The sequence below is a fragment of the Centroberyx gerrardi genome, chromosome 4, assembly GCF_048128805.1.
Source record: "Centroberyx gerrardi isolate f3 chromosome 4, fCenGer3.hap1.cur.20231027, whole genome shotgun sequence".
NCBI classification, from domain to species: domain Eukaryota; kingdom Metazoa; phylum Chordata; class Actinopteri; order Beryciformes; family Berycidae; genus Centroberyx; species Centroberyx gerrardi.
In genome coordinates, this window is record NC_136000.1 from 18,245,167 (window position 1) to 18,270,512 (window position 25,346).

Genomic DNA, 25,346 nt, shown 5'->3' on the forward strand with positions numbered 1-25,346 from the left:
ATTTTTATACAGAATCACTTGTGAATTTGTAGGCTAAATAAATAATTATGTGGTGTAGACGTGCATGCACAAAAATTACAGCTTATCACATGAAAATCTTACTCCAGCCAGCTGACCTGGCCTGCAAACCCTGAAGGTAGTAACAGGTTATCTAGATAAAGGATCCAAATGTTTCCAGTGCAACCCATTTTCTACAGTGTGTTTACTGACACTTATTGTATAAAGTAAATTTTACTTATGTGGGGAAACACACTTCTACTGGTTCAAATCCATTATATCCATTTCAGGTAAACACAGCTTCTACTAAACACTTTTTTAATGCTGCCTATAGTTTCAAGATAAAGGGTGAATGTTATGTTTGCTGCTCTTTCAAGTCAAACCAAGGCTTTCTTTGAGCCATTATATCTCAGCAAAATACAAAACTATCAACTACTGTCAACTACTGGTCTCATTAAAGAGTAAAGACTATTTTTATATTCATTCAAGTCGATTGTAATTCTATGTGACGGTAAATAAAAGGTATTCTGAGGCAGATAAATTCTGCATTTTGCTATTTCCTCCTGCATTTCCCAAAACAAATAGTTTCTGGGTGTCTGGTTGTGATAAAGCAAAAGTGAAAAAAGCACAAACAACTCAACAGGCAACACATGTACTGTACAGTATGTGATTAGACAGCGCATGGTTAAACTCTGCTGAATGTGTACAAATCTGGGTTTTTTTCTCTGCAAAGGTGTGGCAGCAGAAGAAAATGAATTTCCTTGTGCTGCAACAGAAACCCCACTTTGACTGGATGCTGAATCACTGACTTGTAGCCTATAACAAAGTTTCCCTCCTCTGATCTGCAGCCTGAAGTTTGACTTGACTTTCAGCCAGCCAAGGAGGTGAGGGTGAATGTCTGCCTTTATGCAGCTTAACTCCCAACCCTTACAGTAGCAGGGACAAGGTGACTTACAGGTAATCTATAAGAATAAGGAGCCAGGCAGGCGCCCCGGGCTTTTATTAGATCTCCGATACTCCCCGGCCCCAACCCCAGTCCCAGCCTCGGCCCCAGATTGGCACTCGCTGGCTCCACCTGGAGAAAGGCTGTGTCGCAAATTACTCCAGACAGCCGCTATGACATCCACCTGAAAACCACCTTTCCTATAACAGAGGGGCCGGGGCTGCAGAGGATAGAAGATGTCAATGTCTCCTCGCATTCGCTCATGGAGAAAGTGAGAGAGAGCAAGGGAGAAAGAGCGAGGGAGAGAAAGAGTAGAGGGATCTATCCGTCAGAGCTTAAGGAGTTTTCTAACAGTACATTGACCTTGAGTGCTTGCCATTGATTTCCAGTAACGCCTCCCAAACAGCGTTCCGAACCCCGCCGAGCACTGCGGGACCCTGATTGGGAACAGATTTCCCAAATTCCGATAGCGTGCCACCTGCCCAGGATGATGGATAGTCCTCCTGTATCCCATCAATCCTCACCTGCTGCCGAGGAGGTGACACCTGGGCCAGATTTATCATCATATACGACATCAAACCAACTAGCCAATCAGAGAGAGGCATACTAAACAGAGGCCCCTCCCCCCTGGAGGGCTCCATTATGTTTAGAAACAGATTTATTCCTGTGCCATGACAAGAGGAGGAGGGAGAGGAAGGAAAGAGAAGGAAAGGACAGAAGGGAGAGATGACTCCTTCGGATAAACAGAGGGTTAAACTGAAAGAGGCTGTAAAGACTGAGATGCATTTCTATAGCGGCTGAATGGAAGCAAAAGTTGTCAAAGTTCTTTAACATTTACATGCTACACACATATATATATATATACTAGACTGCACGTTTGAAAATATTTTTGTGTGTGATACACAACCATAACATCCCCTATATCTAATATCATTGTGGGTCCAAGTGTTCATATGTATATGACTCACAATATATCACATGACGAAGGGATCTAATTTCCATCTCTCAAAAACGATCATGGAAGCAGAAGAGGTAATCACAGGACCATGAATGCGCTAATCTAATTAATATCCTCCTGTTCCTGCCACTGATTTTACGACTAGTTAAAAACCTTCTGCTACTTTTATGGCTATTAGAAGCCAAGTGTGAGCTATCTTTTACTTCAGTCTATTTTCTCTCTCCACCAACGGTTGGCCACCCTAAAAATTAACAGCCTTGAGGGGGCTTAGAGTTCAGTGGACAGAGAGGCCAACTAGCTCCGGATCATTTGAACAAACCTCCAAAGAGAATTCAGAAGGAGACCGAACAGTTGTCTCTAGAATCACAAAGGATACTGGAAATAAACAGTGATTCTGGTCTTGTATTGCCAGGAGTTTCCCTCACCACTACTAACCCCCTTCTCCCTTCCCCCAAAACCCTTTCCTTGCCCTCTTCCGCTCCACATTCCCCCTCCTCCCCTTCCATCCTTCCCTCCCTTTCACTTGGCGGAGCTACAGTGGTTTCTCTAAGGCTCACCAGGCACAGTGCTTTAGCCCTGTGTAATCCTGCCAACCCTATTTCATTAGCCACGCGGACTAAAGAGCTTAACGACACAGCCCCATCGCAGTAGAGAAAAAAAATCTACACAACACAAATTCCTCAGAATACATGGCCGCTCGGCCAATATTTCCTCTCTCTCTCCCCACTGCTTGCCATACCTCTCCCTCTGCCTCTCCATCTCCATCTTGCAAAGGAGCCCAGAATGGATTAGAGATGGCATCAATGGGATGAGACGTATTACCAATCGATTTGGAAAGAGCGTGGCATTGTTCTTCTGAGAGGAAAACTTTGGATCTGGCCAATGTGCCGATGCCAAATGCTGCTGATTTGGAGATGAAGTTGCTGGGAGGAGTGAGGCAAGAAGTGTTTTCTCTCTCTCTCTCTCTGGCTCTCTCCTGTCTCATTTCATCCAAAACTACTGCTTGCGTTTAATCACTAAAGTCATTGAGGACCGTATTGTGGTTTGTCTGTATTGTCTAGGAGAAACATGTTGGATATAAGAGGCTGTAAAGTAGCTTTGTCCTGATCTGAGGAGAAAGGAGGATAAACAAGCAGATTGGGAGAAACCTGATCAGTGTTAATGGTGATGGTTTAGGCTTTCGTCTTTCACTGATGCCTTCTCCCTGACAGCCAAAAACACCATTCTACTGATTAGGCAGTGCTCCTGAAAAAGAGAGAGAGACACTAAAGATAGATACGTCCCTACTTTCCTTTCCTCTTAGAAAAATACCTTCCCTCTCATTTTAGCTATGGCACTATACGAAATCAGACTCTGCAGCTGGGCTGACAGAGCCTGCATTCACTTAATAACATGAAACAAAGTGTCAAATCACGATTCTACCCACAAGCCAAGTCTAATTTGTGCAGAAATGGCATTGTTTCAACCAGAAACTGTTGATTATTTACATTGTGTGAGTGGAAGAGGGGCGGGTGTGGGAGGGATGACAGGGGCCAATCAGCTCGTCACTGACGGATCAGAGAATGTAGGGGACGGGGGCCAGGTGTGGGCCTGGGCCTGGGTCTGGGTCTGGGTCTGGGTCAGGGTCTGGGCCTGGGCCTGTCTGGGTCTGGGTCTGGGCTTTTGTCTGGGCCTTTGTATGAGGTCTGGGTCTGGGTCTGGGTCTGGGTCTGGGTCTGGTCTGGGTCTGGGTCTGGGCCCGGGCCTTTGTGTGGGTCTGGATCTGGGTCTGGGTCTGGGTCTGGGTCCTGGTCTGGGTCTGGATCTGGATCTGGGTCTGGGTCTGGGTTTGGGTCTTTGTCTTGGTCTGGGCCTTTGTCTGGGTCTGGGCCTGGGCCTGGGTCTGGGTCTGGGTCTGGGTCTGGGCCTGGGCCTGTCTAGGTCTGGGTCTGGGCTTTTGTCTGGGCCTTTGTCTGGGTCTGGGTCTGGGTCTGGGTCTGGGCCTTTGTCTTGGTCTGGGCCTTTGTCTAGGTCTGGGCCTGGGACTGGGTCTGGGCCTGGGACTGGGTCTGGGTCTGGGTCTGGGCCTTTGTCTGGTTCTGGGCCTGGGTCTGGGTCTGGGCCTGAGTCTGGGTCTGGGTCTTTGTCTGGGTCTGGGTCTGGGTCTGGTCTGGGTCTGGGTCTGGGCCCGGGCCTTTGTGTGTGTCTGGATCTGGGTCTGGGTCTGGGTTTGGGTCCTGGTCTGGGTCTGGTAAGGGCACAGGGTGTGGGGGGACAGGGACAGAGGCTGCTGCCATATTTCTTCATGAGGGAGACAGTGACAGAGGAGCGGCAATACGAATGGCCTGTCAAAGGAAATGAGAACGAATAGTTCCTGTGTTCCATGGAAGGAGAACCCTTCAAGCATCAAGGGGCGGCTCTTTCAGCGGAGGAACCAGGATCTGGACTGCAGCTGGCATGGCTGCTAGCTGTTACTACCGGGATCCCTGGGTCTCCTTACCACAGTAGAGGCCAACTAAAATATCAAATATCACCCCTAATCAGTGATGTAGGACTAAATAAAAAAGGTTGGGAAACTATGACCTCAGCAATAAGGCAAACATCCACCAATAGCGACAAAAGTTGATGATGCGTTCAGGAAAACATGAATACATTTTTTTGTCCCAACTTGCATCAGTTTGATACAGCTTACTATGATTTTATATCATAAAGTATTAATTCAGCCAAATCCCTAAATTGAAAGGTGGTAAACTGAGTTGAGGTGGGTTTACCTTAAACGACATCCCTGCCCCTAATATATTATGATCATTGTCACATAAATTAATTGGTCTATTTGTTTTATTTCACCAGGCAGATTAATAGAGTCCAAGTTCATGTTTACTGTATATCAACCACCTAGTAAAAGGTGAGAGGCCTCTTGATTGGGACAGGACACTTAATCATATGAATCCTCCCTTTTCTCTCTTCCTCCATCTCTTTCTCTCCCCATTCTTCGTCCGTCATTTGCTATAGCTTTTTCCCACCCTGCTTTTTATTTTTTTTATTTTCCTCTTCTCTCTCCCCCTCTCCACTACTCTTTCTGTCTCATCATTAGTGGCTGTCCCATGTTGAGGGTAGAGTAATCTGAACTACGTGTCCCAGGGGCCCATTTCTTTACTTCCTGCTGTAGGAATAAGCGGCCTATTGATTAGTTATCAGCCCGTAATTGGGCTGCGATCCTCCTCGCCCTCAGATATCCCCCAGATATATGACACTCCTGACAGTCTGAGAGGTGGGTGAGGGGGTGGGGTGGGGTGAGGGGGGGGGGAGTTCCTGCTGCCTGCCTGCCAACACTTTACTCAACAAAATGTCTTCCTGACCACAAAGATGCCAACTGCTGCCCACGTCTCCCTTCCTGCAAAGGGATTTTCAACATCATGCCAAGGAAAGATTATTCAATCTTTCAAATTATACGGCCAGAGAGAGGTCCAGCAGGATTTTATGCTCTGTGTTAACTATGAGCACCCATTTTTGCCATTTTCTCATAGGAATAAACTCTGAAATTGTAATCAGAGTTTTCAAATGAAAATGGTGCGGCTTACTGAGAAAGAAACTTATATAAGCTCAGAGTAAGTACACCATTCGCATATGGATAATTGCCTGTGAGGGATTTCAATACAAATTGAGGCTCAGGAAGCGGATAAGCAACAGGAAGGGTGTCTCTGCTCCTGTGTAAGCATCCAAATCTACTGTGAGTGAGCAAAGAACCATGACTAACTCTTACTAAGTCTGTTTGTGCGTTTTTAGGAAGAGCTTAAAGATACTTTCCTCTCCCCTCCATCTCTCTCCCTCTGCAAGGCTGTCATAACCCTCTTTTTTCCCCCAAAATTATATGAGTCGCTCTCAGGATCTCTTTCTTTTAGTCACAGTCAGAAACGCATTCTCTTGCTCTCCAAGCGCTCCCGCACTTTCCACTCATCACCAGCGAGGTGTTAATTGTGTGAGTTTGTGAGCTTGATCAAAGTGTGCAGAGAGGAGATGAAGTGGAGCCGTGTCCCCGGTGGGTTACTCCAGACAGACACAACATGTCAAACCCTCCATTTAGCAGCCAGATTAACGCCTATCCCAGCCCTCCCCCTGCTCCCTCGCTCTGCCTCGCTCTCCCTCAAAACCACATCTGATAAAGATCTCATTTCCACACTCAATATTGCCATAATCAAACGTCCACTCATTACATCCGGCCTGTTCATCATCCCACCTTCACTCATCCCTCTGTCTAGTGCCGATCAGAACGACTCGACCTCTTTTCCTCCTGTCTCCTCCCTCGCTCTCCCCCAGAAAAGTGAATATCCCAGTGGAAGTGCATTTGTCTTACGGCATTAATAGGATATATCTAGTGGAGATATGAGGGATTGTCGCATGAGGCCGTGGAGTCCTGTGGGCTGCATTGTCTCTGCATCCTCCTCTCTGACAGAGTGCAGAACAAAGCAGAGAGATGTGACTTTAGTGGGCCTGCTCTCTCTGTCACACACACCTCCGCTCACTAGGAGCTATGGGGGAATGATTCTCCAATATCTGAAGAACAGATGAGGGGATTATCACGGGGAGGTAAGAATTAATATTTACGTTCATCTGCAATAGTCTTAAATCACAGTGCGCGCGGAGGTGTTTACATTTGCATCTTTCTTTTGGCTGAATCTCTCCTCTGTCTTTCTCTAAAGGGAACAGCAAGGAGAGCTTGTGTGGAGTTCTAGCATGGGAGAAGCAGCTTGGGCGATGCGGACTGTTGTATTTTGATCTGTTCTCTTCTAGGACTGCCATGTCATCTCCACAGAGCCCAGGTTGACTGCCTGTGGCCTCTGCACCCTGCTGGAAACACCCAGGCTGCACACAAAGACCCACTGTGTGTCTGTCTGTATGTGACTGAGAGGCTTTACCAGAGCAGCCTGTTCTCACATCAAGTTTGTTGTCAGAGTTACGAAAAGTAATGCACCATAATTTTGCATGGTGTTCTAATCTATTCTAATTGAGTAAAAACAGAAGGCGGAGCTCACCCGACTGAAACAGACAGTAGTTTGACATTGAAATAACGTGGTGGAAAGTTTTCTGCTATGAAAGTTTTCATTTTTAGTGAAAGTTTTTTTTTTCTCCATTTAACAATGATCAAAACATTATCTTCTAACATTAACCAATATTTTTAGTTGACTAAACCTAAAATGTTAAGCATAACCTTAACCTTGACCAAAACCTGACTGTAACCAACCAAAGGTTCCTAACCTTACCCAAAAGTGAACCATAAACAAAGTTGTTTTAATTGTCTAACCTTAACCGTATATATTTAGGTGCCGAACCTTAACCAAAGTAGTTTTATTTGATTTTGGCACATGCACAGTAATGCCACTGGCCATGCGGAGATAAGGGTGCATAACTTTTCATAAGATATCATACAACCGTTGTTGTGAGAACACATTAACCAGAAAACTGTGTGTGTGTGTGTGTGTGTGTGTGTGTGTGTGTGTAAGCTTGCAGAGAGTTAAATCACCACACAAGATTTTATATTCTTGTTCAAACATGGGATGATGGTGATGATGACGATGATGATGAGGAGGATTTGGAGGAGAAGGAGGAAGAGGATTCCATAGCACCTCCTCTCTGTATGATGGCACAGTTAGACTCTGACTAATGGGGGATCTCCTTATGTATATGAGTCACATTAATAACAGCACAGAGTGGACACTGTGGACATTAATAACAGTGTACAGTTGCAGAGAGCATATAGCACAGTACATATACCAGCCACATCAATAACAACTCACAACCTCCAGCTGCAACATGAATCATCATGCCAGTGGGTACACTGGGAGTCACACATGCAAACACAGTGTGCATATTATAAACCTAAAAATATAAAGTCATAGGCATTAACCGTGTGAAGCTAAAAATGTACACACGACATATCCACGTGTTTGTTCCCCAGTTAGGATGAGCATTATAAATACCAATGCTGTAGCTATAGGGGAAGGCAAATACCTTGTGCAACTTGTATAGTATCTGCTGTTTTGGGAGTGGTGACGCTTCCTGCTCCTCCACATGCTGGGTGATGCACGGTGGGGCTAGCTAATGAGGCCAATGATGTAGCAGTGTGTGTCTAATGAGAGACGATGAGCTCAGGTCCTATAGGATTCACACTGTGTGTCTGTGTGTGTATGTGTGTGTGTGTGTGTGTGTGTGTGTGTGTGTGTGTGTGTGGAGGAGGGTGAGGGGTGGAGGGTGTGTGTGTGTGTGTATGTGTGTGTGTGTGTGTATGTATGCATGATTTCGCACATGCACCTGAACTCTGCAACATCAACTTTCAACTATGTGTTTGTATATGTGTCTAACCCTTTATATATTTATAAAACCCATATAAATCATTAATTTACAGATTGCATTGACATGTGAATGAACCACATCTCATCAGCATGTTACCTGCTGCCGCTGCACTGTTTATGTTAGAGATCATACTGTAACCTACATATGCAGCTTTGCAGCTTGTTTTTAAGTATAATAGCAGTGCATCCCATGCTACACAGACAGAAAGCAGATGAGGCCGCTCAGACGATGCTAGTGATGTCCACCTGCTGCGAGAGACAATAACCAGATGTGAAGAGGAGAGTTTGAGACATGCAAGTCTGCTCAATGTGGCCAATTACCAGGTTGAAGCATCCTTCTGGCAGGCATACAGCGAGAGAGAGACTGTGTCACAATCTTGTTTTCTAATCAAGTGCAGCAATTTTCCAATGATACAGAATCATTTGAACCACAATCTCATACTTGCTGAATACTCTGCTCTGGTGTTTTCCTCTATGTACTTTTGAAGCATTTTTGTGTTAGCCTTTGCTCTTCATGCTTTGATTGACTATTGTGGCTTGGACACTGCTGTCATTGTTGAGTATCATAGAAAAAACATCGGTGGAGCCTCATTCTCTCATGACGACTTATTACTGGTAAGCCCTTGTCCTCTCTTTCTCTGGGCGCACTAATTACTGTTACACTTTGTGTGTGTGTGTGTGTGTGTGTGTGTCTGTGTGTGTCTGTGCCTGAGTGCAAGGTAATGATCAAACTCACACTTGTTGAAGGCCCGTGTCTCCTCCATTAACCAAGCATATTATTTTCAGCTTGTCAAGTCTAGATATAAACAGAGATTGTTCAAACTCAGACCCATTCAAACCTTCCTGCCTCCTGAGCAGATAAATGAATAAGAACGGGTTGTAAAGGTTTGATTAATGCAGGATTAGGGCACATTAGAAGTGCAGAGGGAGAACTGAAAGAGGGGGGGAGACTAGGCCTGCACCCTCAAATATGGCACTTTGCAAATATGGCACTTTGTTTCCGTGAAGTGGAAGCTTATTATCTTAATATGCATTATTTTATTCCCCTCATAAAACACTGGCAGAGAAAAGCGTGTTACCGTTCTTCATGCTCCTCCTTGTAATAGCTTCTCACATCCCCTCATTCTATTACAAAAGATACAACAGTTAGTTAAGACCCCACGAAACATTTCATTTTCTGTCCTGCTAATTAAATGTGTCTCAGATGAACCCATTGAAACACTAGTCTGGTCGTCCCCCATTTGGAGCGCCACCAGGGTTTAATATATGGCATTAAACAGGGATTGAGTATGAATATGAAGCCAACCTCCCATTGGGAATGTAATGAATGATTATAAGGCATAATCTTGGTAATGCAGAAATCCTGTAGTTTAGTTTCTGTCGTTATATTTAAGTTACTGTCTGTTAAATATGGTAATGTGTGTGGCTATTTTTGGCACACTTAAGATTTTGAATTGTATGAGTGGGGTTATAAAATCCATATCTCGCAGATGCACTAAGTGAGGTTTAATGAGAATTTTCTCACTGCAACCCTCCATTTTCATTCATTGTCAAACCATTTTGAATTGATAAAACTTTATACAGCATTAGCATCATATCATATTGTTTACACTGTTGTATTTGTGTGAAGAAAATTGCATTTTTGCTTTTTATTTCTTTTACAGACTCTGGCACAATCCTGCTTCTACAAATAGGTAAGATACAATAAATCTTCAAGTAACGCCCCCTACCCTTATTACATTTGCTGATGACAAAAAATAACAAATCTCTTTCTGCTATCAGGTTAACAAAGCAAACAACATGCACATGTAGTGTATGTGTGTAACTTCGGGGAACCCCAGAGGCAAACAAAAGGTAAGCATGCAGAAAATAAAAGTGAGGTCTAGTTGTGACGTGGCACATAAGTCATACTGTAATGAGGATGTGTTTAATAGATGTAATAATTAGTGAAGTCACAGTACCAGTAAATCACAGGGAAGTCCTGGAGCACTGGTTATTCTTTACCCAGGATGCATCAGTGTTCTCCTGGGGTGAACTCTGAAAGGTCAAACAGAGTCTCATTAACGCATACTGTAGCTGGGCTCTACATGTACGGGCCGGAGTATTAACATAAAGCTGGGTTTTATACATAAGGCCAGTGCATTAATGACACTATCCAAACAAGAGAGCAACCCGGCCTCAAGAAGTTAGATTTTTTTCATTCTCAAATCAATTGAGGGAGCTCTAGGTTCAAATATTGACATTATATGGCATCAAATGTTATTTTTTACATGTATTTGATGCTCTTAAAGTTTTGGTTACGTTATGTTATGTTAAACTTAAAGAAAAACCCAACCAGAGTTCTGAATTACAATTAAATATTGTTGCTGTGAGATGAAAATCCAATGACTCCAAAAACTCCAATAACTTCAATTTGGTGATTTTCATGTTTTAACTTTAGGTTGAAGGATTACATGATCCGCTATGGGTTGAGAAAATTCTACAACCCTTGGGTTAATGAAACCTTTTCATAGTTAGATAAACTCACAAAGTCATGGTGGTCAAGCTGAAAACAGGGCTGTTTTTATTAGTTCCTGAGAATTTGACATGTTAGAGATGCAAGGTTTCCACCTGACAACAGGATATGAAAGTTAGAGAAAGCTTTTATTCCTTTTTCACTGTCAACAATCTGTGCTTTTACCCAAATCGGATATATTTGAAAGAAAAATACTGATTTGGGCTGACTTCCCAAAGCACAATGCACAGTTAGTTCTCCATGCAGGCGTGTAGCTTGGATTTTAATATACTTAGGGATGTAATTATCATATAACACCGGCGTGCTAATGGACTAAACTCCACTGTACTAACACTCTATGAGCGTGCCACCTCCTGCAGTATAAGCTTACACTATGATATATGCCTAAGTGCAGCCCCTGTACAGTGCAGAAAAAATACATCTCGATATAATAAAGACAGTAGTAAACTTCATGGCAGTGAGCTGCCTACATGAAACTCCAGAGGGAGACAGAATGAGGTGCATACAGGACTATTAGCCCTCAGTAACACAGCTGATGCATCGGGTCTGGACTCTGCTTGTTAACCCTTGAGAGCCCCAGGCCGATAAATCCTGTTTTGAGAGAGCTGGCAAAATGCAGTGTGTTCAGAGCTGCACACAGCAGGTAGGATGGACTGCTGCATCAACTGTGGCTCTGACTTTAACTGCTATGTTCGTTCGTTCGTTTATTCGGATCCCCATTAGCTGCCACTAATGTAGCAGCTACTCTTCCTGGGGTCCACACACAACAAAACATAACATATATAACAAGACATATAACACATGTAACAAGTCTCAATAAAAACATATTCAAGAAATAAAAAGAAATAAAAAACTAAAAATCACTACACATCAAACTGCATTCCATCGTGGTTGATCAGGTCAGTTAATTAACGTTAGGGTTATTGTTAATGTGTTTTTTTTAGTAGTTTTTTAAAACTTGCCTTGCTGGGTGCTTCAATGATTATAGTTGGTAACTTGTTCCACATTGTGATGGCCCAGAACTGCACACTGCATCTGTTCTGGGTTTTGGTTTAACTAGATAACCCCTAGTAGCCTGGTAGTGTGACTATGTTGATCTCTCACATAATTTATTTGTGAGTACAGACAAATTGGTTGTTTACTATAACAGATATTCCAAAAGAAACCCATTAGATTGCATGCTAACCATGTGTGTATGCTGGTCAGAAAATGTGTGTAAATAGGAATGTTGAAGTCAAACCAAAATGAACAGTGGTTTAGCTCTGGCATGCAACTAACACTTAACATAGAACAAACCAAGGCATGAAATCTTTTTATTTTTATTAATATAAATTGTATCTTATTTTACCATTTGTATAGGGCCATAACATTTCGCTTGCAATAGAATATGTGCTTTATTTACCCTGCTATTTAGTATTGACTTCATTCAATTATGCCATAATTTTATTGTTATTAAACTTTAGTGTAGGACAAGAAATAGTATCATGGTAGTAGTTGAAAGACTTAAAAAAAAAAGCCTGAATCAAAAGTAATGTAATCTTATATGGAAAAGGTTTACTGTTCACTAGTTATTTTCCTGCCTGTTAATCCCAGCCTGAATTTACATTGCAACAGTAACAACATAGTATAACGTCAGATGGGACACCTCTTCTGTTTAATATTTATTCAAGGCATCAGAGGGGCCTCTGTTGTGTGTTCTAATGAATAAAACACTATGTTTATCCTTCCTGTTTAACGTTAAGTCCCCATGAACAGTCACAGGGACCAAGAGAATATTTACTTGTGTTGGGACACCGGGGAGTTGGATTATCTGCTGGCGGCTTTGTAGTTTTCTGAAGCTTCCCCGTGTGACATGTTCCAGGGAGAGTGCTCTTATTTACTCTCCAGTCCTCTGTGTATAGCCCTCCTTATTGTTTGTTCTTATGTGCCACCACTCCTGAGGAATATGTGCTCCAGGAGAGAGAGAGAGAGAGAGAGAGAGAGAGAGAGAGAGAGAGAGAGAGAGAGAGAGAGAAAGAGAGAGAGGAACATTGATGCTCTTTTCATTACATGGGATTGGGACTATAGACTCCAGTGGGACACGGATGGAGGTGTTGTCACTAGGGCCTGTTCCATTATAAAAAGGATTTTATGTTGAGTAGGACTTGCATTTAATGTGAATACATTATCACAGGAAATATCTGCATGTAATGGGTGTTGACACTTTGCTATAAACCCTGGCTCACCTCCTGGATTTCATAAATATATATATGACTTATGTATGATAAAAAAAAATCTAGTTTTGAAACATTGCACAATTAGAAGTGATTTTCTCTTGTATTGAGCAATCATATTTTCCCTGTTGTTAAACAATCTTTACATCCATGAGTAACATTAAGAGAGACCAGACAAGGCCTAAACGGTGGACAAGATAGTGCTAATCGATAGAAATATTTTTTCCATAGCAGAAAGACATTTTCAACCCACAAAAGACTGCGGACACGCACAAGCCCTTTAAATACCTGAAGTATTGTTTTACACCGAAAGGTGGCGATATTGGGTTTCCAAAAAATGCCATTCATCCAGACCCATGCTTTCCCCTTTCCAAATATTTCCAGCTCCCTTACTGATCAGATATATCTGTGGTATATCCTCGACTATCTATGATATAGGCTATTGGGACAATATGTGTCTCTCCCTGTCAACACCAGTCATTAAAATGCAGTAGATATTTGGGGTGAGTGAGTGCTGTCGGAGATGAATTTCTGAGATCAATTGAACTCTTGGTTGATTAGCAAATAGCCTATATACAGTATATAATTGATGGAAAACATCTTCCAAATCTAGGCTATATCAACAAACTAAGGAGGGCAGGATTAAGAAGGTCTAATCATCAAACAATGCTGAATACAGACGACAGTCCAATATGTTCACAAATCTGCCTCCATAATTGTCTAATTGATATTTTAGGTAATTGTGATACATAATAATAATAATTAAGAAGAGCGTTGAAAACAAACCGAGTTGCTGATCTTACAATAAAGACGAGCATATTTACCAGCTGACATCTTCTTGAAATCCTCGAAAAAATAATGTTTCTTTTCTTTTTTTTAATTTTATTTTCTTTCTCCCCGTTCTTATAACGTGACGAGAGGATGAATATTAAGTCTCATATGTCAATCTGCTGATGGGCTTGGACAGTTCAGAAAACTTTGGTTTCTATACTATTATGCTAATTAGGTCCCCAGGCTGGTCTGCTCATTGGCTGCGAGTCTCAGTCAATTTAATATTTCAGTCCTGACGTCAGGGCGCCTATAAAACTAAGCAATGCTTTTTAACTCGTCGGCTGACTGATCCCTTAGAAAAAAAAATCTATCAATCCTTGGGTGGAGTTTTTTTTTCCATTCTCTACAAGGCAACTATTTGCCCGGGACACGTACGTGAACCTCCTCAATTTGGCGCACTAATCCTAAAAGGAGCCATGAAGTGTTAAATGGTAGAAACAGAGAGAGCGGCGCTCAGACACCCGCACGCTGGGAGAGAGGGAGGAAACAGCGCTGCTCCAATGCGTCTGTGCAACACAGACTGAAGAAAAAAAAACTTATCGACTCACAAAACCAAAACCTGCGCTGCGCAATTAGCCCTAGAAAATCCACTTTTTCCTCCGGTTTTGAAGAAAATAAATAAAGAAATCAAGCTGGCTCAGTGCGTGTCTCAGCAGCCCACTTTGACAGGTGCTCCTCACCCCCTTTGGAGGACTGTCAACAGCAAGAGGATGGCATCAGAGCTGGCAATGAGCAACTCCGACCTGCCCACCAGTCCCCTGGCCATGGAATATGTTAATGACTTCGATCTGATGAAGTTTGAAGTGAAAAAGGAGCCGGTGGAGCCCGATCGCAGCATCAGCCAGTGCAGCCGCCTGATCGCCGGGGGATCCCTATCTTCCACCCCGATGAGCACGCCTTGCAGCTCGGTTCCCCCCTCTCCAAGCTTCTCGGCGCCCAGTCCGGGATCGGGGAGCGAACAGAAGGCGCACTTGGAGGATTTCTACTGGATGACCGGGTACCAACAGCAGTTGAACCCCGAGGCTCTGGGCTTTAGCCCGGAGGACGCTGTAGAGGCGCTGATCAGCAGTAGTCACCAGCTCCAGACCTTCGATGGCTATGCCAGAGGGCAGCAGTTCGGTGGCGCAGCCGGGGCAGGAGGCGCCATGGCCGGGGAGGAGATGGGATCAGCGGCCGCCGTGGTGTCCGCGGTTATCGCTGCAGCCGCAGCTCAGAACGGGGTCCCCCACCACCACCACCACCATCACCACCACCACCACCCAGGGGGACACCACTCCTCCTCCGGGTCTCAGTCCGGCGGCAGCTCGGGAGGAAACCACCAGCACCTGCGCTTGGATGACCGGTTCTCGGACGAGCAGCTGGTGACCATGTCGGTGCGGGAGTTGAACCGGCAGCTCCGGGGGGTCAGCAAGGAAGAGGTGATCCGTCTGAAACAGAAGAGGAGGACGCTAAAGAACAGAGGCTATGCCCAGTCCTGCCGATACAAGCGGGTCCAGCAGCGGCACGTCCTGGAGGGAGAGAAGACCCAGCTGATTCAGCAGGTGGACCACCTCAAGCAGGAGATCTCCAGGCTGGCCAGGGAGAGGGACGCCTACAAGGAGAAATACGAGAAGCTCATCAGCACCGGCTTCAGAGAAAACGGAGGATCCAGCAGCGACAACAACCCTTCGTCCCCGGAGTTTTTCATGTGAGTCTCGGCGTCGAAAAGTTTTAATAATGACCCCCACAAAAAAACAAAAAAACTTTTAATTTGTGCAACCACACACAAAAATACGTTGTGCGTAGTTGTGTTGAAGTTGTTTTCGTAAAGATTCGTGCTAGTTAAGGACATGAAAAGTTTTCATTCTTTTCTGTATTTCAAAATTATTCTGTTTCAGTGTGAGAATGGGGTTTCACTAAGTGTGTTCGCTCTCCACGGTTAAAGGATACATAAATAGGCCTGTTTAGAGGACTCTCGATATCAGCTCTGTTTCGAAGATGATTTTGAACTATTTTTATGTCCAATTCGTGATGTTTGTCTTTAGATTTACTGCATAAAATTACTGAAGACCTTGTAACGTAAAGTCTGCACAGGTCCGCTCTTGTAGCCTCATTCTGCGCCTCGTCCATCCTGTTCCCTTTACCTAAATTTGTGTGAAATGAAACTATCCTCAGGCAAATCAGCTTTAATTTGATGTCAAATGTTTGTTCTACGTTTACTTATTTTGATATGAATTATCCCATTTTCATATCATCCATCCTATTTGTCTTGTGATAAACATCCAATCTCAGTTACACCAAAAGTTTGGAAAAATTGATGTCCAACAGACTGTACCTGTTCTGTAAACCCATGCATGCTGGCCATGTACGGATTGTTTTTCAAGTTGTTGATTTTTTTTGTCTTTTTGTGAACTTGTGTCTAATGGCTGTATTATACCATGGCATCTATAACTACGTTGTTCAACCTCATCATCACTTTTTTGGAATTTATTTGAAAAAAGTGTGAACAAGATTATTCATCCGTCACTTCGCCATCATGAAAGCTCACCCCCTAACATGGACCCTCACTGAACATTTCATGGGCTTCTTTTGGATCCCTGTGAAAAAATGAAATTGTGGATGCAAGCAACTTTGTATTGAGTATTGATTTGTATCGACAGACAACATCTTCCCATGAGGAACAGCGTCGGATTATTTAGTAGAAACTGATGAAATACTCATCAAATATCATTTTTCATGCCGAACGCATAAATAGATTATTGCAATCAACAAGTGGGAGTGAAGATAAAAATGTCTTTGAACAAAACATAAGCAAATAACCTTATGAGCTCAGCATGCATGTCCTGAAATAAATGAGAAACTAGGTTCCTCAGACTTTGTCACTTACAAAATGATGTAAAGATGACCTATTCTTTCAGGAATTCCTTTCGTTTTAAATGTATTTTTCCTTTTATTTGAGGAACTTAATTAAGCTTACCCCGAACCCTATGGGTCTCATTCGGAAAATATGTGAACTATTTCGAAATGGAAATATAATGTTCTCCCGGTGTTGTAGAATTAAGCATCATGCAGCCATACGTCTTTTGTGATGCCCTGGATTTCTATACAGTAAAATGTATTGTCTGGACAATACAACCAACTACTGACAAACATCGTGTTCACTCATCAAAATGGAATATAATGAATATACCATTCATCAATAAATCTTCATGAATGGAAACGAATATATTCTCCTGAAAATGTTTATTTTTGTTCTCTTTAGTTTTGCATGTTATTTGTCAGACACTGTGCCTTGTGAAGCGACACCACACACACTTACTTACATTTCCCTACTCCATCTAAGCAGAAATTTAAACACAACAATAGAGGACAAATAAAAAATGTAATTGTAATAACTTGAACATGGATTGATTTTGATTGAAGTGCGATGCAATTGTTATACGCACGAGACGCATAATTACGCCAGCTCCAAAAACACAGTCCAGTTTTGATATCAGTATGATTTGATATAATTTTATGTTTTTATATCATTTGTGTTTATTCATGGTTTGTTATTTTGGGGGGAAAAAGACGGCGAATTAATTCTAAGTGATCCTCTTCTAATATCTTTTTGTCTCCTAAAGAAATAAGACTGCGTGATGCCCGTAACCTGTTGCGTAATTATAGACTACAAACTGTCTTTTCTTTAAAAAAAAACAAAAGAAAAAAAAAACGAATGGTTAGGGTTAGGGTTAGGGTTATATATCTATTTTTTTATTGTTGAATATGGCCTAAGGATCATGCTGCAGGTCTCCTGAAAAAAAGTTAATCATTGATTTGAGAGCAAACTTGTACTTTTTACTCGGTAACTGTTGACTTGTTGAATCCTCTCTGTGGAAAGTTTCATTTGAAATCGACCCAGAAGCTTTAAATAACCTTCTCTGTCTCATCAAGACAAACATACGATTACACACAAAAGATGCCAGAAATTTGAATATAGGAACTCTTGCTTTCTAGAACAAATTCCGTAGTGAAAATACCAGTGCAGGCTTTTATTATACTAGTGTGGCGATATGATACACAGAATACAGGCCTAGTTATTTCTTCATGCTTAGACTAAACGATGCTTAATGTTTTGTCAAACAAATTCATCATTGCGATTATGACACGCGAGGTATTGAGAGGAAAATCCGCTTTAGTCTAAAGATATTTGATCTGAATTCTGACTTCAAAAGCTAATAAACTCGAAGTCGAAGGAATTAGTGTTTCTCGCGATAGGCAGGTCCAGCAGCCCAGAACCTGTCTCAGCTCTGGACCTGAACCTGAACCTGACCTGCAGAGGGTTTTACCTTCATGAACCCAGCCGCTTCCTGCTGCTTCACGGAGTTGCTGTTAAATTCAGTGGAATCAGGCTTTACAGTGTAATGAGCAGTATGGCTCCGATAAGAGATTCACATGGTCTGGGCTTGTCCCATACAAGGTCACTGCCACAATGCATGCTGCTGGAAGTGTGTGTGTGTGTGTTTGTGTGTGTGTGTGTGTGTGGAGTGGTGAGGGGTGAGGGTTAGGCAGGTGGTGGTGGCTCTTACTTTCTGTGTGTGTGTGTGTGTGTGTGTGTGTGAGTGTGTGTGCATGGAGGAGGGATATTATCTGTTTCCATCAGGACCTTTGACAGTCTTTGAATTCTGAATGCTTGCATGTGCAGTCTGTGTGAGTTATATTATGTACTTTCCCTTGAGGAGGAAACAGGTTTTTCAAAAGAGTGTGTAGCTTATGCTTTAAAGTTTTTTTTTCTAAAATTGCACCGTAGTGAAATTAATGCGGAGATGAAAACGGACCAAGACTGTATAGACTCTGTAGAAGCTCTGTATCTCATCTGTAAAACGGCGTTACGCACACACTGGCCGCTTGGTCCGTATTGGCTCCCATGAAAGCTCAGAGTGAGGGGCAAGATGGGATAGCATGATCCTCCCCTGCCTGAAGGAATGATTTCCTCTGTGATTAAAAGTGAGTGAGAGAGAGAGAGAGAGAGAGAGAGAGAGGGAGAGAGGGAGAGAGAGAGAGAGAGAGAGAGAGATGCTGGCTGGCTTCCTGCTCCTTTAAGATGATAAACGATCAGAGATGCGTCCTAGCTGAGAGGAGAGGGCCTTTTAGTGAGCATGTGTCCACTAATTTATGGCCCTCCTATCTGATTAGGTCAATATAGTGTGCTATTTAATTACATTTGTGTTATAACCTAGAACTGGAGACGCTATACTTCTTTCATGGCACCTCTTTCTTCTGTGAGGCAGACAGAATTAGCTGAGTTTTGTGCGGGGACGGGGAGTCTCGGGGTTTTTGCTCAGGATCAGGGCCACGACTTGCTTTGCACTATACAGCCGTGTTGTGAAATCGTCACATGAAAGACAGCAGGTCTGTTTTATATGAAGGTTTCGTAGGTTTCCAGCAGTCGAACCTCGTTTGGTTAAATTATTCAATGCGTGGCCTGAGAAAGTGGAAAATGCTGATCACTGTAAGGGTGAGGAAATTGTGCGGGATGCTTTCTGCTCATGTGTGCATGTGTGTGTGTGTGTGTGTGTGTGTGTGTGTCTGTTTTGACTGCCAGACACACCAAGGGGCAGGAGGATACAGTGGCACTGATTCATTTCCTGTGTTGAAGGAGGACAGAATGCACAGGAAACAACATTTCAGCACTTCCTCCTCATATCTCAGCGCTCTCTCTCTCTCTCTCTCTCTCTCTCTCTCTCTTCTCTCTCTCTCTCTTCTCTCTCTCTTTATCTCTGTCTTCCTCTCTTTTGTTTGCACAAGATACAGACGTGTGCACACATAAACATACAAACACACACACGCACACAGACACACGCACACACACACACGCGCACACACATACGCACGCGCACACACACATCATATGAGGATTAATCTTATCAGTAAGAACTGTAATTCTATTCTCCAACCCAGTATATTGACTTCTGCACTGTGATCATTTGCAGTATGTCCAATGATTAGGTTATTACAGATAATGTAGTTGTCTGCTGTCACAATATTGGACTTTCTCTTTCAGGTCAACTATGGGAAATCACTTTGAAATTTATCCATATTGACATTTGAATCATCATCATGTACTTCACTTTAATGCCATGAAATTAATAGGACAAAGGATGCGTGCGCTGTGTGTGAGTGAGTGTCTATTTGTGTGAGTGCTCAATAACCATCCAGCATTGTGTCTTTTATTTGACCTTGTGGTAGAAGGGTGTTCATGCGTCCCGCTTTAACAGAGTGCATTAAATCTGTGGGAATGACTCATTTTATCTTGACATTGTGACGCTTGTAGTTTTTTCATGTCCCTTAAAAGGAAAACCTAATGAATGTAAGTAAAACAAATAATGTTAAGCAACATAGGCTCATTTAGCGGGAGAAAAATACTCCAGGCCGAAGGGGAAAAATACTATTATTTATTTCAGGCTGTATTCATTTTCTTGTATACTAATGCGCTTTTTCATTTGACAATAACGGAGCAAAAGTTCAAGTCGTTCCCACTGTTCCTATTTGTATTTACAAAGCTGGAAAGCTGTTTTTGAATCCTACTTGCAGTATACTCATGAAAAGTTTATTCCCAAAAGCGTCATTACCTGAAGTTGTCAATATCTCTAAAAATATAGAATCCACTATCGAGAAGATATCCACTATACTTGGAAAAATTATGCTAATTTGTTTTAAATTTGTGCAAACAAATATTTTCTAACAGTAGGTGTCACAAATAGTGGATATCTCATTTTGGATCAAAACGGTTTTCTTTTTCTCACATGTTCATTTTCTTTCATTCACTCTGAACGCTGCTCCATGTCGGCCTACTGGCTCCCCTCCCCCTTCCTATCACAGCCATCTAAAGGGTTAAAAACATATTCACATTCAAAAGAGGAAACAATTTCAATCTCTTCCACTCAATCCGCATCTGCATCACTCCACGCGATAAACATTTACATTTAAAGTGATTTAAATCAGCTGCATTTATGTGCCTCTGTGGTCCGTCCATCATCTAGACCTGCAACGCCAGAGCTCTCTCTCTCTCTCTCTCTCTCTCTCTCTCTCGCTCCCTCTCTCCCTCTCTCTCTCTCTCTGTCTCGCAGTGTCCTGAGTTATGTGTCATTTATTTGAAAACCTAATAATTTAACATGTCCCCTCCTGTCGTGGGTGTGCATGTGGTAAGAATGCAGCATCTCTACAGGGTCTCTGTTATGTTTCTTATTGGCTTTACATGGCCATTTGTTCCAGCAAATAGAAGCATGGGGAGAATGGAGGTAATGTGATTGTCTAAATCAAATGCTATTACATAGTTTTGTGTTTAACTGAGATTACTGTAAATACTCGGCTGTAAAAGAACCTGCAAAGGCACATGTAACGTGTGTCTCATGTTTTGTATATGTTGCAGTCGAATTCAAATTCTAGATTTGCATTTGCTCGTATAAAAAGCGCTCTTCAGAATGTATAACTAAAGGGCAATAGATGAAAGCTAATTATGATTTAATTATAACTGATCACAATATTCTGACTCACAGAAAAACATAGCTGGGGCTGTGTTGATGTTTTGAACAGTGTTTTCAACAGTGAGTTGAGTTGCAGGGCACAGAGTCAGCGAAGTGGTGTATTTTGGACCGCAGTGAAAGTGGGGGTGTGTTTTGAAAACCGAGTGCATTATGCGACTGTGTGTGCGCTCGTGGGTGTGCGTGTGTCAGCGTGTGCGTGCGCGCGAGTCTGCGCGTGCACGAGTTTGTGTTGTGCAGGGTGGAGTTGGAGCCGAGCCCGACCCCTGTGTGTTTTACCTGCATCTCAATGAAGCTAGAGAGGTGATTTACCCTTCTACTGCAGTCAGCCTCTCTCTCTCTCTCTCTCTCTCTCTCTCTCTCTCTCTGTCCCCCTCCCAGCCAGTCAAACAGACATTGATCTCTTTGCCAGGCAAGGTGACCCACAGTGTTGTTCAGCTCTTCCAAAGTCTCTCCTCTCCCTTTCATTTGTACCTGGGAAAGGCCTTGACCCCACACACTGCTGCCATGTAGCAGCCGTCCCCCCTCTCCGCACGTGGGCCTCACCTCCTCTGAAAGCCTGGTGTCCCAAGCTCTGTGTGTGTGTGTGTGTGTGTGTGTGTGCGCGCGCGCATGTCTGTGGTATGCGTGTGTGCATGCATGCCTGCGTGTGTGTGCGCCTGCTTGTTTGAGTTCATAAGAGTGCACATAGACACGTGTGTGAGTATGTGTGTGTGAGTCTGCATGCGTTCCTATGTGTGTGTGAATGTGCATTTGTGTGTGTGTGTGTGTGTGTGTGTGTGTGTGTGTGTGTGTGTGTGCCTTCTTCTTTGAGTGTGTAAGAATGCATAATATGTACGTGTGTATGTTCCTACTTTTTCACCTAGCTGTTTGTTTGTGTTCACCTAGGTGTTTGCTATTATATGCAGCTTCTTATTCATTTTTAGGAAGTTAAAGTTTGCGTGCGTTCTTCAAAGGAAAATAACTGGGAAAGTTGTTGTTAATGTTGATGCTCCAGAGAGTTTTGCGGGTTGGGGCAGCTTGCTCTCTGCTGTAGGTCTGTCACTGGGAGCTCCTATGTAGCTGAATGGGTCAGAGTCCATTTGGCCCCAGTGTGAATCGGATTACAGGGAAATGAATGGTTCTCATTGTTGCTTAAAGATGGATTGAGGGGCATTAATATACTTTGTCCCTCACACGCCTCGTTTCTCTCTATTGAAGCCCGGCAAAAGTTTTTCGGGAAGATTTTTCACTGGGTTTTTAACTGGCTCCATCCGCGCCGTCACTGACACATGTAAATGCATATATGCTCATATGTGTGTATGTGTGTGTGCACCCAAGTGTGTGTATATCCTGTTCATGCAACAGGATATACCCAAATGGAAATAAACGCATAGATATGGTCTAAACAAACTAATCGGCCTTAATGTATGATTATTTAGCTGGTATTTAAACTACATTTTCATTGAAAGATTTTGAACTACTGCATGTAAAATTTGTATTTTTTATGTAGAATGGCATAATTGTTAAATGATGATGCTTTGTAACAAGTTAGCAAACACAACGTAATGTCCTGAACTTTAATTCAGACATTCCTGTGATATTTATTGATTTTGCTTTAGGATAAATACACTGCAATTGTGCTCTACAATATTGTGGTGGATGTCATGAATAGTGGGTTTTGTGTGTGTGTGTGTGTGTGTGTGTGTGTGTGCATATAATGTGTGTGTGTGTGTGTGTGTGTGTGTGTGTGTGTGTGTGTGTGTGTGTATCCATGTTTTTGGGAAAATATTTAGTTTTCCAAAAATAGTTTTCCAAAATTAAAAATCATGGGCCCTAGAGTGAGTTATATATGAGTAAAAGACAATTTTTTAAATGTCTAAATCTTCCATTAAAATCATTAAACCCTTGATTGATTTTTTGTTATTGGTGCTGCCTGTCTCTTAATCTATAGCTCTTCTCAGTTTGTGTGATTATTCTGAATTGTTTATCTCTGCCTGTTTACAGTTTATCCATATTGTTTACCAAACAATGGTCATACATTTTACAATATACAAAGACTTTAATTACAGATTGTTTGATACCATAATATGAATTGAAGATGCAAATATCATCACCTAAAGTTCATCAGTCAGTATCTCTAAATAGAGAGGCTGTAAAAGTTTGATCATTTTGTCAACCAAGGACTTTATTCACTTACTATCCTTTTTTAATTTGTAAGTGCCACTTTTTTCAAACAGCTAGAACATTTTAGAACAAAACTATTACTTTATATCCATTTTCAGCACTTGTGGAGAGTATCAGTTTATCGGAGTGTGTGTTTCACAGTTCTTTCCTATTTTCTCTCTTTGCAGGACGTCAAGAAAATTCCTCCATCTGTGATAGTGAGCTGTGACCTCGTCCTCCCTCAACCCTGGAGTCTGAGGTAGCCCAATGTTCACTACTCACTCCTCATTTTAAGATCCTTGACACAAATTCATTTTAATACATTTTAATTATCACACACAGGATAACTATTTAGAACTGAGAGAAAATTTGGGATAAAATACTTTCTAAATGTATCAAATGTACAACTTCAACGCTGCAGAAGTCATGCATTGAATATCATGAGACGATATTCCTTTGCTTATACACCAACACACAGCACATAATGTTCATACTGAGCTTTTAATAATGTTGCACTTAGCAGCTGATCCATTACAGTGATGTTTTCAGAATTAATTTCAGCATTTTTTTTCAATACTTCATTTTGATTCTGTTTTTCCTCTGAAAGCTGACTTTGTAATCTAAAAGTTAACAGAAGCGTAGCACTGCCACCAAGAAGCAGAACATGGAATTGAGGATATTTATTATATTGTATTATATTATATTTATTCATCCTTAAATTGCCAAACAGATATGATACAACATTTTTAGTCTCTAAAAGCTTTGTTTACACCTGATTTGTTTTTTTTATCATGGAAGTAAAAAATGCTGCTAGTAAGTATAAAAAGCACATTTTCTGTTTATGATCTGCTTTCTATTATTAAGTCAAATTTAAGAATCAATGTGAATAGGATCAATTTTTAGATGGTCAAACAATTCAAGATTGAGGTTTAATCAGTCGGCTTCGACATCGTTGTTAATATTTTCACTATTATCAGTATTAATCTCACAACATTTTGTATAGTGTCTCATATGATGTCAGATTTCTGCGGGTCTCTTTCCTGTGAGCATATCAGACACACAAACTCTGCATGTATGCATTCCATTTCCCGTAGGTTAAAAAAACACTAATTTGGGGCAGCAGCCACCAGGGAGTTTTTTTTTTATTGTTTTGCACTTTTTCATTGGCACTTTCTCATTCTCCTTCTGTTTAGCATTCGTTGTTTAAATTTATTTTTCTTGCTCTTCATATTTACCTCCTTGACAGCCGACTGCTTTCTCTCTCTCACACACACACACACACACACACAATTTGTTGTGTGCGATGTTATGCAGTTCTCTGTTTGGGCTCTGACAGTGCTGCTTGATTGACAGCAGGGTGACATGCCCGGCGCTCATGGGATAAGGCCATGACCTTTCACCTCTGTGCTGCCCTCTGACCTCCTAACCCTCTCTGCTCTCTCTGCGGAGAGAAACACTGTACTGTTTCTCATGTCTGGCTGACAGACAGATGGACGGATGGGTGGGAATACGGAGGACGGCAGGGTGTGAAGGAATAATGGAGAAAGAGTTTTTGGTGTGTGAGATGGAGGGAAAGCGTGGCGCTTATAGCCTCAGATACCTATAGGCAGGTGAAAAAGTGGGGGAAGGAGGGATAGAAGGAAGGAAGGCAACAAAGGGGGAGGAGCCGAGGGACAGAGGGAAGGAAGGCACCTGGATTTGGATGCAGACGAAAGGAGGGGAAGGAGGGAAGAAGGGATGGAAGGAGGGTTCCTGGCCGCGGCTGCAGACAGACAGGCAGGGTAACCAGAGGCAGGCGGTGACCTTCTCTCCTGCTGGAGGATCGAAGGCTTTATTTAAAGGCCTGGTCAATGCTGGGTGCTGCTGAGGTATCAGCCTCGCAGCCAGGCGACTCATCACCACTGTAATACAAC

The 25,346-nt window shown here is 42.5% G+C and overlaps 1 protein-coding gene across 1 annotated transcript; it reads left to right on the forward strand.

Annotated features, from left to right (window-relative positions):
• Positions 1-14,496: 14,496 nt before the first annotated feature.
• On the forward strand, positions 14,497-23,649 carry LOC139912138 (transcription factor Maf-like). The gene is made up of 2 exons (XM_071899849.1): positions 14,497-15,473; positions 23,622-23,649. Exons 1-2 carry the CDS (start codon positions 14,497-14,499, stop codon positions 23,647-23,649), a joined length of 1,005 nt encoding a protein of 334 aa, XP_071755950.1.
• The last annotated feature ends 1,697 nt before the right edge of the window (positions 23,650-25,346 follow it).